Source organism: Anabas testudineus, chromosome 22 (genome assembly GCF_900324465.2).
Source record: "Anabas testudineus chromosome 22, fAnaTes1.2, whole genome shotgun sequence".
Classification (NCBI taxonomy): domain Eukaryota; kingdom Metazoa; phylum Chordata; class Actinopteri; order Anabantiformes; family Anabantidae; genus Anabas; species Anabas testudineus.
In genome coordinates, this window is record NC_046630.1 from 9,803,838 (window position 1) to 9,821,720 (window position 17,883).

General features: G+C 39.4%; 1 protein-coding gene across 1 annotated transcript; it reads right to left on the bottom strand.

Annotated features, from left to right (window-relative positions):
* Window positions 1-10,807: 10,807 nt before the first annotated feature.
* htr1d (5-hydroxytryptamine (serotonin) receptor 1D, G protein-coupled) lies at window positions 10,808-12,129 on the bottom strand. Its single transcript, XM_026340100.1, has one exon. The coding sequence runs from the start codon at window positions 11,974-11,976 to the stop codon at window positions 10,819-10,821; it is 1,158 nt and encodes a 385-aa protein (XP_026195885.1). The 5' UTR covers window positions 11,977-12,129; the 3' UTR covers window positions 10,808-10,818.
* Window positions 12,130-17,883: the final 5,754 nt, after the last annotated feature.

Genomic DNA, 17,883 nt, shown 5'->3' on the forward strand with positions numbered 1-17,883 from the left:
TCATTATTGCCCAGCTAAGACTTTATGAGGCAACCAGAGATTTTGCCTTTTTTTTTTTTAAGCCTTGCGCTTGGACTGAGGTGATAACATGATTTTACCACAGATATTTCTTGCCTTTTGTGTGTGAGGGCTCGGGACGAAGGCATGTCGGAGATTACAGGAATGAAGAAAAGCCTGCGAGAGCTCTGTTATCTGTCAGGTGCTTCTGAAACATTAAAAGGACCTGTCATCTCACGCATGTCTTTTCCATTGGCTTGCACACATACAAATTCATGCAGAGGTGCAACAGGAAACAGTGTAGGTGCCTGTGTAACCATTAAGGAATTGTTTTAATTGAGGTGTTGTTGCATAGATGAAAACCTTATCCACTTGTATCAGTGGAGCCCCAGAATAAAATATAGACTCTAAATTAGGCTTAATATAGCCACTGTTACAGACAGATATGAGAGTCTCCCCTCTTCTCATGTAACATTCAACAATAAAAAATGCAAATGAGGATTTTTAACATCTATAAGTCAGGCACATGGCTTCATGATAGTGGATCTCACCTCTAGTCTATGAATGAGGTGAATGTTGCACAAAAATGTGAGGAAAAAGTGTGAAATATAGTTTGTACGACAACTTGCTGATATTGGAATTGGATTTGACATGAGTGTGGTAACCTCTGGATATCTGGCCTTGAAGATTACCTACAGAAACACAGAAATGTCTTTTGTAAAGAACTCTGCACAGCCACACATGCCTGCACGGCCAAACTCAGATCAACACATGCTCCCAGAAACATCCTCTCAAACAACATCATCCATTTGACAAGACCCAATTACTGTAGAGTACATTATTTACAGGTCAGGGAAGTCTGTGAGTTACCTCATACCTGACATCAGTACCTGCTGTCATCTGGTTGTAACTGGCATTTCCTGCTGGTATGGATTGACAGTCAGAGTCTACAGCTGTCATTTCATTTGCTAGTTTGTCAGTCCTGGAGAGAAATGAAGAAAACACCTCTAAGTTCCTGTAGCAGACCAGGTTCAGTCTTTCTGTTGCCGCAGTGATAGACGGGGATCTCAATTGCATGTTGGGATAAAATCTGGAGGCTCTTCAAACACTGTGTCAACAACATAACTGGTACCCTCTATGTGAAGATCAGAACTCTTTTCTGCTTTTGGTTTTTACTATCCTCATCTGTAAAAGAAAGTAGGAAGATAGAGTAAAAAAGACCACAGCTGCAGAGAGAGCATCAGAGGGAGAGCAAGAAAGAAAAGGAAGCTGGACTTACCATAGACTCTACAGTAATAATCTGATTTAACAAACAAAAAATGTGCTTTCTCATTAAGATGGATTGTTGGCTAACGTAGAGTTAAAATGCATTATCAATTCACATTACAACAGAAGAGCACTATTGCTATATAAAAGCTTCATTGTGTTGTCCATGTTGTTCACTAACAGTTGCTGTAATTGATTAGTTTGCAAAGTCCCACTCATTGTTGTCGCCTTTCGTTTATTGAGTGGAAACCCGGGCTGATTGTTTCAAGCTCTGACACACCACTCAATTCATGGTTTCATGAGAAGTGCCACATTTAAAGACGTGGACAAATGATTGGCCCCCTTCACCTAAAAAAAGAAAAACCCACGAATGTCAATAAAATAAGTCGAAACTGACAAAAGTAATAATAAATAAAAATGTATGAAAAATGAACTCATGAAAATCAAACATTGCTTTTGAGTTGTGATGGACATTTTTTAAAAACACAAAGAAATGAAACTGGCCTGGACAAAAATGATAACACCACTAAAAAAAGATGTTTAATCAATTGACAATGGGACATCTTAAACTACAATGTGTCATGTAATTAGCTTCACAGGTTTCTTCACACTTGTAATCAGTCAGTCGGTATATTTAAAGGGTGAAAAGTGGTCACTGTGCTGTTTTGATATCATGCTGTGTACCACACTCATCACACTTTTTTTAAATACTTCAATTGAACCACAACTTAAAAGCAATGTTTTATTTATTATTGCTTTTGTCAGTTTTGAGTTATTTCAGTGGCCTTTGAGGGCTTTTCTTTCTTTAAAGGAAATGTACCAGTAATTTTGTCCATGTCTGTACACAAAACTGTCAGTAGCTGAGCTGTGTTGTGGGAAATGTAGGAGCCAGATTCTGAGAAGGAAGAAGAATGTGTGGAATGAGAGAGGTGAGCTCTCTGGCTCTGCTGCATCCGTTTTGATCATGGTTTGAAACTTTCCTTCATGAATCTATCAGTGCTAAGTCGCTGCACTACGAAATGTCTTGATCTAAGGGGAAGTTCTTGAAGCACCGAGGCTTATTAATTTCAAAGGCATGAATTTGAATGAACAGAGACAGGAAACAATTAATGTGGATCCAATTTCCATGTAAGAAATGCAGCTAATTCAATTTTATACTGCACACCTAGAATAGCAAACTAAATATGCTCCAGTCAAATAATATATGTCCGCTACGATAGCGGTTTTAGGAGTTTTCTGGCAACACCTTCATGCACCATATTTCATTCGAGATAAAATCCCAGCTTCTGAAATGAAATAACGCCCTCTTCTTCTGTCAGTGGTCACTCCAGCTCCTCTCTTCTGCACCTCTGACTATCTCCTACTGTCCTTTCTGTCTCCCTGCTCTATTCACATTTCTTCACCCTATCTTCTCCTCACTCTGTCGTCTGTATTCTCTCTCAGCCGCAGCTCAGTTCCCCTCTGCTGGTGAATTACTCAGGTCAGAAAATGAGCCAGCTGCCCAGACTAATCTGGAAAAAACAGGCGGCTGGAGACCAAGACAGAGGTTGACAGAAAGGCCAGCTTTTCCACATTGATAAAAGGCTGTGCTCATGTCTCAAATCAGATACCATCCAACTTGACCTATAAATGTACTCGACCGCCACAGAAAAAGAAATGCAGCTTCACGTCTGGAGACGCTCCATCTCCGCATAGGAAGTTCAAAATCATCCTGAAGAAGAAATTTGAATTTGACATTAGGATCTCAGAGTGACAGGGAAGATTATGTTGTTGTATTGTCTTGAGATTAAATTAAATAAACCATCAACAGTGGAATAATAACACGAAGCACTTTTACATCAATCATCTGCCTTTTTTTGGGCACTGTGTGTTACTGTGTGTGGGAGTTGTAGATTGCTAATGTGGGTTTTGTTAATTCATGCATAAAACCTTTTTAATCATTGCAACACATTTTTTGGGCTATGTGTCTCAGCTCAAGGCACAAATTCAAATGGAAAATGTGATCCCTGCCAGGGATGGATTTGCACAGCCATTAATAGGGTGTTTCAAAATGTGCAGCTAACCAGACTTTTGGTTTCGCCGCTCCACAGTAATTAGTCCCACCGTTAGTTTGCGGGCATTATAAGAGGTATGGAAAAAACTGTCTTATCTTACCCCATGGTTGAATATCAGCAACTTTCATGTCCAATTCCTAAAATGGTTTTTCTGGCATGGGCTGAGAGAAAGATTAAAAAGTTCTGCTGCCCCGTGCGTCTATGTGTGTGTTTGTACTTCCTTGATTTTCAGGCCTAATCATCACATTTCTGTCCTAATAGAAAGTTGTAGGTATTCTATATGGTACGCTGGTAGAAAAAGAAATTATTCATTGATACTGTGATTCCGTGAGGTTTAAATAGCGCCACCAGCAGGTTTATAATTCTTCCTTATCAGTGAAATATCTTATACAACATCTACTTAATGGAGGTTTCTACAGAAATAAAGTTGACAGAGGACAAATCCTGCAGAGGTTTATGCAGCAACAGCTTTGTCTTTAGCACAGTAATGTTAATCTTCCCTTCTTTCTAACTTCCTTAGTGCGCAGTACAGTGTTTTTTTTTTTTTGTGCTCTAACCAACATGATAACCAGCTCGGTGTGAATATCAGCTCACAAAGTCGCTGCAGTGTAAGTCAAAATCAAAAGAGACGTATTGGAGCTGTCGCTGGCCAGTGTAGGTGGATCACTGTGGTGGGGTTGTCCACTCAGCAGTACCACTGATGCCAGCCTATATGTCCTATTGTGATTGAATCAAGTGAACTGCTACTGAAGCAGCATAAAAAGTACCCGGTAGTGCTGAGAAGAATAATAGAAAACATTACTACTTTTTTTAGCAGTATTGCAGTTGTGTAACCATACAGCACGGTACAGAACAGGGATAAAGTACATTTTAGTTTTACATTAAAATCACTCAAACTGCCTTTTGAGTAATTAATGAAATATTTGTTCTCTGTTGTTTTCTTGTTTCAGTGAGATCTTTGGTCTGTCCACGGTGAATTAAAGATAATCTAAACCAATATTGTTTTAATGGGACCACTTAACGTGACATTGGTTTTAACACTGGAAAAACTTCAAAAAAAGTCGTCAGGACCAATGCTGCAAATTTGTAATATTACTTGAAGGTTGAAATCAAATTTTCCAATTTTGTTGATAAACAATTATAATAATACATAAAAAATATGGAAAGATTATTTAATTTGCCTAATGTTTGACTGAAAGATGGCTGCTTTGCATAATTGGAACAATAAACACTTTGTTGAATGATGATGATTGCCATGCCTCATTCCATTAGAGTTCAGCTGTGGCTCATCTGCTATAAACTAGATATATCACTGACTGAACTGGACAACCTCTGGGCTCCGTGTGTGTGTCTTGCTTCCCCCCCTCCAGCTTCTCCCTCTTCTCTCGTCACCTTAAAACCAGGATCTGCTTAGTGTGATTAACATTGTTGTGAGTGCTACACACGGTCACTGCGAGTTGTCATGGCACCTATTTTTGCTTATGTTTGCGCATCACTCTGACTTTCTGTGTCTGTATCTGTAACACATGCTTGCAGCCCATGTTGTGCTATTATAGCATGTTATTGGCGCTAACCATGTGCATGCATGTAGTAGGGCATATTAAGTCTCTTTCTGTGTTGTTATGATAGCTGTTATTACTCATAAGTATGTTTTTCTAATCCCCCATCTGTCCTTACTGAATAAACAGACAGGTATATTTACTAAGAGGGTTTATAAGGTTAATCTGTTCTTCCACAGTGAGTGCCCATTTCCTTTATAAAATACTTTGCCTGTCATGTGTTTGCCTCAGTGACCAAAATGTTACAGGGACCTTTAGTCACCTTTAATATCCTGACCTTTAGAGTGCAGGCATTATGCGGTGCATCTTGCATGCAGCTTCAGTTTTGGGCAGCTCATTTGTGTTGAACTGGATTTATTTGCCACATGCAATTACACAAAAAACTTGAGACTTCTTCCACAGCAGATACATTTAGCCTGATCAAACTGACTGATTGATGATTATGTGATAGTCCTAGCCTAAACCTGTGGTGTAATTGCTGCTTCATTATGACATTTTTCACTAAATGATAGTTCTACAAATACATAATTATCATTGTGGGATGCACAGTACGAGCACAAAAGAAAATAACAAACTGTTGCATCATAGATCTTTTGGGTTGAGCAGAAACCTCATTCACAAGGACTAAGAGCTCTCTGAGGGAGTGCTTCTGAATATTTTGTCCATGATTTGCAGCTTTTATAGAACCAATTTCAAGGTCCAAATTGATTGCTAATAAACCTTTTATTGTATTACTCAAAGTATCAAGATGAAAATTGACTAGAAGAGATGAGAAAACCCCTTAGCAGAAAACATAATGCTTCTGTGCAGCAGTGCCCTGCAAACACTATATTCACAGACGCTATATGCTCATAGGAGTGAGGTTAATGTTAGCAATTATTTGTGTATGAGAGATTTAAGAGAATCTGTCATCTTCACAGTTTTATTGTATTGTGAGTAGGAGACACATAGAAAGGCCAAAATAAGAGTGTAGTCACATTATCTGCCTCTTGAATTAGTGATGGGCCACGTTCCCTTAGAAAAAGAAATGTATCACCTTACCTTAAACCATGCACTCATAATGTCCACACATGTCTATTACTCTTGTTTATTTAATTTTTTGTTGTTGTTTTGTTTTTGTTTTTTTGTGAATTAAACTTTCCCACAAAGTAGCAGAACAGATAAAGTAGCTACGTAAGGATAATTTAGGGGGCGCAGATTGGTCTGCATGTCATCAACAGCAAATGGTTCTCATCAGGCTAAAACAGGTCATTTACAAGTTTGTCCATTAAGGAAAGTCTGGTGAATGGAATACTTGGGGATTAGATTGAACTCTTGTGGCTGTGACTCATTTGGTAGAGCAGTCGTTCACAAACCAGGCCCCCTGGATGGAAATCTTTTTTCAGGTAGTTAAATCAACCTGAAATCACTCAGAGGCAAGTACAGAACTCAGGTTAAACTGAAGTTTGATGTTTGAGTTTCATAAATACTCAATTCAATGCACCGTGAATGTTTCTTCTGACTAATACTGTACTTTATTGTAAACAGTGTGAGGAGTAGTATGACTGAGTTCTACATCGCTCGAAGAAAACTTGAAAGAGAGAGAAATGGTTTGGGTTGTTTTCATTTTGTACATCAACCTGCTCTCCTATGAATTCCACATCCAGGGCTATTTATCATGTTTTTATTTTTTCTTTCTGACACCCAGGCTGTTCCTTCTGCACAGAGCTGCTGCTGCTGCTGCCTCTGAGTTCATTTTCTTGCTTGGTTAACCTTCAGTCCAGTCTGTAGCTTCTTGTGGAATCAGCAAATACTCAGTGCTTTCAGCATACTGCATGATTTTAACTCTTTCCCAGGATATCCTGCCCGACCTTCCTGTGAAAATCAAAGTTCAGTCAGGTTTGTAGGCTGCACTGCCAAAGTTTGAATAGTAGTGAGACTTTGCAGTGTACACATTGCACCTTCTAGATGTTTAGACAAACCGTGACACCTCAGAAAACTCTAATTAATATTGAGGCAAAGCGCAGAGGTCTACAGAAATGTGTCTGAAACTCATGCATGTTTTAAGTAAATATTTTTAAGGACTCCGGGTCCATAAATAAAACATAAATTCTTGACTTGTGTGGTAAAACAGGAGAGGAAAAATAGCAATGTCATCTTTAACACTATCAATATTAGTTATTACAGGCAACACTGCTCTTGGTATTGAGTTGTTTAATTAATTTTGAATTATTTATATGTACCTGTGTGAGTGTGTGTGTTGAATGTGAGAATCTGAATTTCATAAGATATTAAGTGTGACATATTGACTAAATCTCATTTTCCCATGTTTATCATGTTTACACGTACCTGTAAAATATATCATATACAGGTAAACCACACCAAATAAAATGAATATGTGTATTTTCTTACATACTACATGTGCAATAATGCAGCCAAAACTTTCAAAAATGCACAAACATAAAGTGAAAACTACTTTTGTCACTCTGCAACTTCTTATTCAATAGTGTATTGTTTGCCTTGGTTGGTGAATTGCCAACTAATCCAGTCAAAAATATCTAAACAAACAGGCATTTCTGTACATTCATGAATGGATCACCATAGAATTGCTTTAACTTGGTGATCCTCTGACTTTTCATCCAGCAGCATCAGTGCCAATTATGTTTAATGGTCCTATACTTTGGTTAATGTCACAATCAGATCCATCTTTATAAACATTAGCATTAACATAGTTATTGTGGCATGATGGCATTCCCATTTCCTCAAAGTACCGCTGTGCATAACAACGGCCTCACTGAGCTACTAGCATGACTCTTTTTGAACCTGGAAAAATAGGTTAATATTTAATGTGCAAGGATCTATCAGAATTCTGAATTTACTGTGTGCGATTCATGGATTCATTTGTGAAATATACCGTACAGTCACTCACTCAGTGGTGCTGTTCATCCATTCATTAAAGCAGAGTGTGGTAAAGAGAAAATTACACTAAACCATGCCAAAACAAAGTCGGTTTCATGTGCACTATTTAGAGGCAGTCTGCTTTGGCTGCATGTTCATTCGTTCTAATTGATTAGATGTAATTCAGATTCATCTCGGCTTCATTTTTAAAAAGGTGCCAGACTTGCTAACACCCCTTTAAAATGAGCAAACTCTATTACTCCAACTAAATTACACAGATTACTGATGTGAGACAAGCACCAAGGCTCATGGAAATTTTAAAGAAGAGCAGCTGATATGGTCTTGAAGTAACCACTGGACTAGATAGTTGTACATTATAGTTTACAATGTATGTTAAAGTGGCACCTTATTACCCGTTGACTTGGTTAAGGACTTATTTTGTTTTCTTGTATGGTTGTCTCTATCTTTCCACTCACTTCCCCTCTGCCAACTGTTTTTTGTTTTGCGTGTTCCTTCCAACTTTACTTCTTGCATGAGGCGAGAAGTGACAGTCCCTATCCCATGAGGTTTTTCTGACCTTTGGGTTTCACTGCTTAAGACAGCCCAACATTCTCTGAAACCACATACTGTTCGGGCTGATATGGAGTGACAGAACTACTTCTGGCTCCTTTTCCTTTTTAAGGTATAAGCCTTTAGTCGATAGTTAACATCGGAGAGAGACATATGCAACCTTATTTAAACCTAAAATGTAGAGATTGTGTGGCATTTACTAAAGTCAGCTGTGAGGATGCTTCTTTTATGTCTGATCTTAGGATTTCACACGGATACATATTCATTTATTGTAATTACTTCAATATCTTCCTTGCATACTAACTAATTAAAATACGTTTTTACATTTCTGTCATTCCCCAAGGCATTCAGTAAAACAATAGCCGGTGGGCTAATCGTTATGTCTTTAACAATGCATCCGGAATAATAAGGTTTTATCTGACGATTCTCACCGATTTCATTTTCAGTGAATCTAACATTGCAATAAACTTTCACAATATTGTTTACTCAAAATGGAAATGAACAGGAGGTAATGGATAAAAATAAGACTAAACCTGTGTCAGAAAGACTTCTGAAAACAATTCTATTGGCAAGTAATTAATATTACTCCATTATATAATGATCATAATAGAGGCCATAGAGGGAAATGACAGTGGTTGTGCGTGACTGTGCAGCCTTTGTAAAGGAATTTTAAGGAAATCCAGGTTCCAGTTGTTGTGTATTTCAACCTTGTGGTTGAGCTAAAGAAAATCCACCTGGAATAATAAATGTTTGTATATATTTCTACTGCAATCAATCCAGTATGTCAAGTAAGCTGGTTGACGTGCTCACACTGTTCACTGTTGTCTATGATTCACTCATCGATTAACCACACATCGGCTGTGTACAATGGCAACATCTTATGACTGTGTTGTGTTGTACAGTGAAGTTCAGCAGCAGCTCTTGTAAATGCAAACAATTAAACTGCACATTAACAATATATTTATTCTAACTGATTTGTTTCTGAGGACTCCTGAGGAGTCAAAGTATTCTGCTCAAGCTTGGCTGCACTGACTGTCTCGGAGTTTGCCCACTCCACGGGGCCATACAGCTGGTTATTTTCAGACCAGTGGAAAGTGGAAAGAGAGCTCTGCAGGCTATGAAGACATGTATATGGTGAATGCGTATACAGCCGGCACTCTGAGACACAGACATGAAGAATTAAAGGCAAAAGCAGATGGATGTCACACTGCGCTGTTGCTCCAGATTTGGTTGAATGGTCGACTCTGGTCTGATGTACCGTGAGTTTATACATAAGCATATCCAAAAGCTGGGAAAATAAACTTTTATGTTAATACTAGCTTACTAGCTTCATCGTTTATGCACAAAGGATCCAATTTAAAGGTTTTGACACATATGACCTGCCCACCAGCAGCCTCTCGAAATGATGCCTGCAGCTGGTGCATGTCGAACTCTGACCAGGCCAGTATTTGAGAAAGAGATTAATGTTGAGGCACAGCATTATTCAGACTGTTGACTGCTGCTTACATTAATGTGTATAATAAGGTACAGCTCAATAAAAGTGATAATGTATTATCCTAATGTCCACTACATGATAACTGTAAACTAGCAGCATGATTGCTAATGCATCTTTGTGTAATCAAGCTTGTTTATAGATAAATCCTCACATCTTTATCACATTGGAGCGTATTTTTTGTAATAACCCTAATTTTCTTCATATAAAAAACAAGACATAGAAGAACAAGACACACCATCAAAAAACATTGAATTTAGTTTTGTCCTTATTGATTGTTGATGATGCTTCTTTGTTACTAAGTCATTGGATGTTACCTAACATTAAGAGTGGAAATAGTGTTTCCATTTTAGTCTCTGTAATGATGTGTCTCACTGGGGAACTGCATTTATAAATTTCAATCATGACACACTATGACTCTCTCTCTCTTTCTCACACGCACAAACCCACCATTTTCAAATGTAATTGCAAACATGGAGACAGTCGTACTAAATCTCTGGAGCTCGTAGTGTTTGTTAGTACTTTACTGCACCACAGAGACATATGGGAGCAGCAGCATACATCATGACAAAGAGATTAAGACGACATATATTTCATGGCTTTTCATTTCTAGTGGATTGAATCCTGTTGCTCTGAGTTGGCTCCATAACTTCGGAGCACAACTCTTACACCTTTTTATTTTGCATCTTTGCTTTTGTCAGAGAAATATCAGCAATGTCCCAGTGGAATGAAATAGGATTTATGTTGTTTTTTCAAGACACGTTCCATCATTTTGGCAGGGTCATTATTTTTTTTAGCATGCATGCAAAAGTCTCTATAATGGATATACTGCAGGTATCTAAAGAGCTATGGCACAGAGCAGTTTGATGTAAAAAAAAAAAAAGACTGAACATTTACATGACTTAACATTTAAAAGTACAATAATCATCATTATCATTTTTATATATTATCTTGACATTTTCTTTATGTCCTTCAGTCCGTTTTAAGCCACTCTAAGGATTTTTCAGGAGCACCGTCTTAATTTCATGAGTTTTTGGAAAGCCTGTTTGAACTCGTCGTTGAACACGGTGTAGATTACAGGATTGATGAGAGAGTTCAGGTATCCCAGCCAGGTAAATACATCAAAAAGCACTGGATCGAACCAGCACTCTTTACATATGGCCATGACGAGTGTGCCAACAAAGAAAGGGAGCCAGCAGATGATGAACGCACCCAGAATGATGCCCAGCGTCTTGGTTGCTTTCCTCTCCCGCGCTGCACACAGACGTTTCCTCTCCAGCACGCTGTCTGCCAGCTTCACTTTCACACTGTTCATGAACAGAGGCGATCCTCCCCCACCTCCGCCTGTACCTCCTGCTTTGCCAGAGTGTAGGTGTGCTTCCTGGTTGGAGGCAGAATTAAGAGAACAGAGAGAGGAGCCTGCAGAGGTCTGGATGAGCTGTGCTGTGGTGAAACGCTTCCCAGAGGCTGATGGCGTCTTAAAGATACGGGAGCGGGCTGCAACATAAATCCGTCCATAGAGGATGATGAGAAGTACCGTGGGAACGTAGAAGGCGCCAAAGGTGGAGTATAGGGTGTATGAGATCTGATCTGTATTCACCACACACTCTGTCAGCTCCTCGTGGGCTTTGGCCTGTCGCCAGAAAAGTGGAGGCATGGAAATCGATATGGAGATCACCCACACCACCCCAACCATGACCCCCGCCCGGCGCATGGTGCGGCGTTTCGAGTACCCCAGTGCGTCTGTGATGGCCCAGTAGCGGTCTAGTGCAATTACACACAGGTGCAAGATGGAGGCGGTGCAGAAGGTGATATCAGATGACAACCAGATGTCACAAACAATCTGTCCCAGTGACCAGGTCTTGCTGACAGTGTAGACAATGCTAATCGGCATCACTAATATGGACACCAGCAGGTCGGTGACGGCGAGGGAGCCAATCAAGAAGTTGGCAGGGGTGTGGAGCTTCCGGGTCAGAAAGATGGTGGCGATGACGAAGGAGTTTGAAAGCACTGTCGCCAGGGTGACAACAGCTAACAGAGCGGACAAAGACACCTGCAGGCCGAGAAGCGTGGCCTTGCTCCAGGGTGGAGCTGTAGTGGTGTTAGGGATCTCTGTGACGTTGTGGATGAAATAGTGCAGTGAGCTATTATCCAACGCCATTTCACCTTTGCCCCTTTCAAACCCTCGTTTCTACAAGGTTTAGATCAGCTTTACTAGATGGATGAGTTCAGACATGGCACTGGGAAGGCTGCACACTCTGCTGCAACTAAGTCGTTTCCCTTTATTTCCCATTCTGTGTATTGCAGTGTGATTTCATATCAACGTTTAGAAAACATCTAATAGGATAATTACAGTTCACAATACTGCTCCTGCGCTCGAAGTCAACTCATTTGTCCATTTCACTTCTCCAGTATTGATTTATCTCACAGGCGTTGGAGCAGGAGAGACGAATCCCGATTTGTATTCAGACAGGCACTTCTTTTCTCTCTTCCCAATCCTCCCATGTCATCTCCAACTACCATAGCTGACAACAAGACATTCATACCAAGCGTTTCAATCAGCCAAATGCTTTAATGGCCTTAATGGCTCCTCCTATTCAATACGTTAAGTGCGAAACTGCATAAAGGAAGATGATAATGTTTGCTTGTTGCTTCTCTCTTATGTATTCTGCACATGACGTCTTTTAAATCCATGTGGCTTTTGGCAGCTATGTAGACGTTGGTGTTAAAATGTCATGATCAGCAAAGCTTTACTTAGGTTCCCCATTTTATGCTCCTCTTCACAGCATTGTCTGTTAAAAAAATTCAGTTGCAGTGTCCAGAAAAAATAAAAGATAGAGTCTGATTTTCATGAGGCTTCCTCTGCAGTTTTTTCATCCTAGGAGAGACAAATAAGAGAGAAGAATAGTTAGGAACATTAGTTAAATTCAACTTTACCATCATCTCCTCCCTCATATTCTGCACAGGCATACACAAACACACACACACACCACCCACACTGCAAATCACACAAACTACCTACCTGTAAACTCAACCTCAACCTGTAAATGGAGCATTATACCTCAATACACAGACTTCACACCCACACAGACCCTCTGCCACTCTGTTCATTTATTACATTTGTTGTAAGACTGACACTGAAATCTCCAGGCAAGGTTTATACACAAGAGCTTTAGTTAAGTATTCAGTATTCAAGCTTCAAATTAAAGGCAAGCAATACCAGTAGTATTCTGTCAAATCATCGTGAGCAGCAGTGTTCGTCCTGGCCACTTAAAATTCAGATGAATTAAGAAAAACATACATTAATTCATTTAAAGAAGTTAATGCAGCAAAAATTTTTAATCACTTGTTAATGTATCACAACTCAAACTGCAAATTCTGCTAAAGCCTGACAGATAAATTGTTTGCTGATTCTTCATTTATGCTTTGCAAAAGCCAAAGTGACTATGACAGAAATTAACAAAATGTGCTTATTGGAACAGGACCTGTGTATTTCTTAATTGTTTTCTTGGGAAAACTTCACATTTCATACATCAACAAATCATGAAGCGTTGGCGTGTTGGAATATTAAGGAATAAGACTGCAGGAAAACAAACAACAGTGTTTGCTACAGTAATTACTAATGTTTGCTTTTTTCATACTTCACACATCCTTCTGTCGACACATTACGAGTGTCGAGACTGATTTCCGAGTGCATGTTTGTTCCTGATACGACACTGCAAATCACCTCCATTAACTGAAGTGTTGATTGGCAGCTGGGCTCTCGAGGGGCATCGCTGTGCTTCAGCTGTGACAGTAAATAGAAGTATTAAATAGTAGGTGAAAACAGAAGTATCCGTTTTATTTACAGACACATGAACAGAAAAAAAAGGAATCAGTTATGACTAGTGTGGGATTGAGTTGTCACAATGTGCAGTGTTTGCTCTCAGTGGTCATGACTTCACTGAAGTCTGTGGTCCAGATTAAAATTTAATGGACCATAACATTGGTATATATATATATACTGTATATATATATGATGCAACCTTTCATTCAACTTCAGTGGTGTTTTAGCTCTAATCTCATCTGAAACTCACATCAGCAAATTCATTTTCTACAACAATGAGTGAGAGTAATTAATCTGCTTTATGCCCCCAGGTTGTTTCTTTTTTTATATACAGTATATGTCAAGTATGAGGGAATTACTTCCACTTGTGCTCATATATGAACTGATTAGAAAGTGGTGGTCAAAGCTCAAAGGTCAAAGTCAGTGTGACCTCAAATGTTCTTAGACAAGACTGTATAATGACGTTCAAATGGCAGCGAGGGTAGCTGAGTGGCTGCCCTCCATCAAAGACTCGAACACACCGTTCAACAGCAGCTTGACATCCACACAGACTGAAACACGCACACACACACACACATACACACACGGTGGTCTTACTGAGCCCTGCTGTTCTGCACTGCAGTTTTTATAAATCATAATGATGCTGCAAAAGAGGAGTCACTCTTTTATCTTTTGTAGTGTGATTTCCATTCTGTCACACAATAAGCACTCACTGCCGTGTGCTTCAGTCCTAAATACCTCTGTTACTGTGCTCATTAAACTAGCTTTGCTCTTCTCATGTAAAATGAGTTTCAAGGACTAAGGTTTTCAAGCCCTGTATTATGTAACGGGGGAAGAACTAATAGTTTTCATCATAATTTGATTGGTGCATTATGATTGTGAACCATTAGGTTGAAATCTGTGATCAATTAGAGCCAAAATGCCAATAAGTGAAGTGAGTCAGATAACCATGATGATATTGTCAATCTCCACCAGAACCACAGAAGACTTCACACAACAGAAAGCTGAACTTCATACATATGCAAAAATCAATTTGTTTTGTATTTACAGTAGCCTGAAACAAAGAAACGTGCAGATGTATCAGAGAAAGCTCTAAGTACTGGTGGGTGTTGCACACATTGAAACATTGCATCAGTTGTCAGGCATTAAAGCTCAGTCCTACTATTTAATTTACTGCACTGTGAGAACTGCAGTGTTTCTAGAACATACCCCCACCCTACACACACACACGTGCAGTAGCATGTTTGATGGATGATCGAATATCTTATCAGTTTCCACATCAAGTCAAGGACTAGGACTATCTCCTAAGGGTCTGGTTTACAGCACAATGAGATAATGAGATTCATAATGAATGGATGAGAGGAAAAGATTTTCAATTAAGGTCAGGCCTTCCCTAAAATTGGTCGCATACTGTTTGTGTGAAATCTACATCTGGTTTAGAAAATTAAGAGCTAATGCAGCATGGACTGTTTTAGCCCAATAAGATGAGATTGCATTTATCTTTCATAAACCAGGAAAAATATTAAAAGAGAGTGCTAAGAGAATAATAAAAGACGAAGGTGTACAAAGCATTAAAAAAATGTGGTCATGTGGTTCTTCTGAAAAAGAAGACCTGGTCCCATGGCACCACAGCCCCATTCACTACAAACTCAATTCATTCGTTTCAGGCTTGAGCCAAATCCAAGCAGATGCTGCAGCATGTGCAGCAGCCTGTTTAGTTGCTCTGGGTGAAACAGTAATACCCTCTGAACCCAGCAGGCCTGCAAACACCGCATGGCCTCACAGGAGATAGGGTAATTGATTTAGCTCAGTGGAGAGAGCGCCATCGCTCCCTCCGCTGTCCGCTAATGTCTGTTGTTTACTGGAGTAAGCACTAAAAGGTGGGTGGGGGGGGGGGGGGGGGTGAAAGTTTATATGGGGTAAATGGGAGAATGTTAAGATAAAACAGGAGTCAGGGGACGTGTTGCTTTGCAGCTGCATAGAGAGTCGTGCTATGAGTTGTCAGTTGATTGTTTTAGCAATATAAATGTGTATTCTGCTTAGTGCCACTCAGCTATAGATGGATGGGCTGCTCATGTGTGTGATAATGAAACTATAACACATAGATTGGTAGGCATGTTTGAACAGTAAACTCAACTTCTAGATGATATCTGTCAGAGTGCATACAATAAAACTAACAGCAGGGAGATGGAGTCCTTATCTATAAGATCAGGTTCGTCCACCACAAACAGCAGTATGGCTTTGCAGAAGTAGGGTGCATTTCATGAATGGTGGGCATTGCCACATGCTGGTATACTACTCTGAAATTCAGGAAAATAGCAGATGAAATCACAATGTTTTTCCAGGGCTCAGGGGTTGATAATATCAGTCGTACGCAGGTGCCGGGGAGCGTGAGGAGTAGGTGTTTTTCTCAGGCTGCGTGGGCTGCACATACTGTACAGACTGCACATGTACAATCCCCGGTATACTTATCTGGCTGTGTATATGGTACACAAAGCTAAAACTCTGTAGCTGAACGTGACAACTTTATAAATCAACCAAAACAATTAATCCTCACAGGAACTGACACTGGAGAAAACTGAAGAGTTCATGTTGATTTATGGTGACTGAGTTGTCTGTGCTGCAGAGAAGGTCTAAAGGGAGTGAAGATAACCAGCGGTACAGTGACAGTGGCCCCTTCAAACCTCTGGGTACAAACCTCAGTACTCATAATGTCACTGGACAATTTTGCCTCTTAGCAGGAAATTGATTTCTCCGTTAATAAAAGTTCTCAATTTATTTTACAGGTTTTAAAACTGGTTCAAATGCAGTCTCTAAAAACACGATCAAATCCTCCTACTGCAAAGACAACCTCCACTCTGCCATATTTACTTTTTCACCACTTCACAGTAATACAACCCTTATGGTATGAACATGACCCTTTGAAAGTGGAACAAGTCCAGTACAAATCTAGGATGCCTGAGAGGCCCTTTAATAAGAGTGGATCTGTTGTAAAGCAGATATCATCTGTCACAACCAGCCAATGTGTGCAAATGTATGTGTTCAAAGGAAGGAGGAGACAGATATATGTAAATAAATTACAGTACACAGAACAGCTAACACAGAACCAAACAGTCTGTCCATTTGACTTCAAAACAGCATCATGATTTTCATAAATCTTATTCTCTATATAACAAGTAAAATGCAACCTCGTCCTAAACAAACTAACTTCCTTGTAAATACACTGCTTGGAAACATTTACCCCTGAGTGAACACATCTCGTCCAATAAGCCTAAGTCCTGTCTCAGTAAACCATATCTAGTCTTGTATACGCTACCTTAAATTAACCATTTTATTCCATATATCTGCAGACACTGATCATCTTTACAGAATAAACTTTACACTAAAATGTTTACAGGTCATATATAATAATATATAATTCATTACTAGATATCTTCAACAGTTTCCATCCATTCGAAAACTGATTACAAAGTTTAAATGGTGTTTGATGTTCGGTTTTTCTCCTGCTAACCCGAGCATTTTAAATGAAGACACACAGTGCAGATTGTATGGAAAAGCCTGTCCTGAGGGACATCAGCGATGTAGAGTGGAGACAGACTTTAGAATAACTCTGTGTGATCTGCTGAGTCTGGCGAGTCCTCACAATGTTAGACCCATCTATTACAGTAAACTCATAATGATTTGCATCATATAAACTTGGAGCCATGCTGACTGGAGTTATAACCATCATGTTTATGGTGCACAAAAGCACACACGTTTGTGCAATTGGCACAGAACATAGAGTGTTTGATACAATATTGTGCCCTAACTGCATAATATCTAATCAATATCAATGATCAATGATGTTTGCAAGTATGTATGGGAATATTTGCACCACACCACCCAGTTCACATCTGTCAAACCATCTTCACATGCACATTTTGAAAATGTATAGTGGTGTGGTACCATCTTTTTAACAGATTTCATAAAACACAAAAGAAAGACCAAGCTCTGGATGCCATGATGGGGACAATTAGGAAGATGTAGTTTGACCAACAATAGCAATAAATCAAAATTTGATTTGTGTAAGTGAAGAAGCTCTGCAGTTGGGATTAATATCAGTGGCTGATGACAAACAGTCAGAGTGCTTTTATCTTTATCTCTATGTTTGAGTGTGTGTGTGTGTGTATGTGAGTCATAAAAGTGAAGGGGCAGTGATTCACCAGAGGTTGGGAAACAATGATCCTGGAGACAACAGCGGAT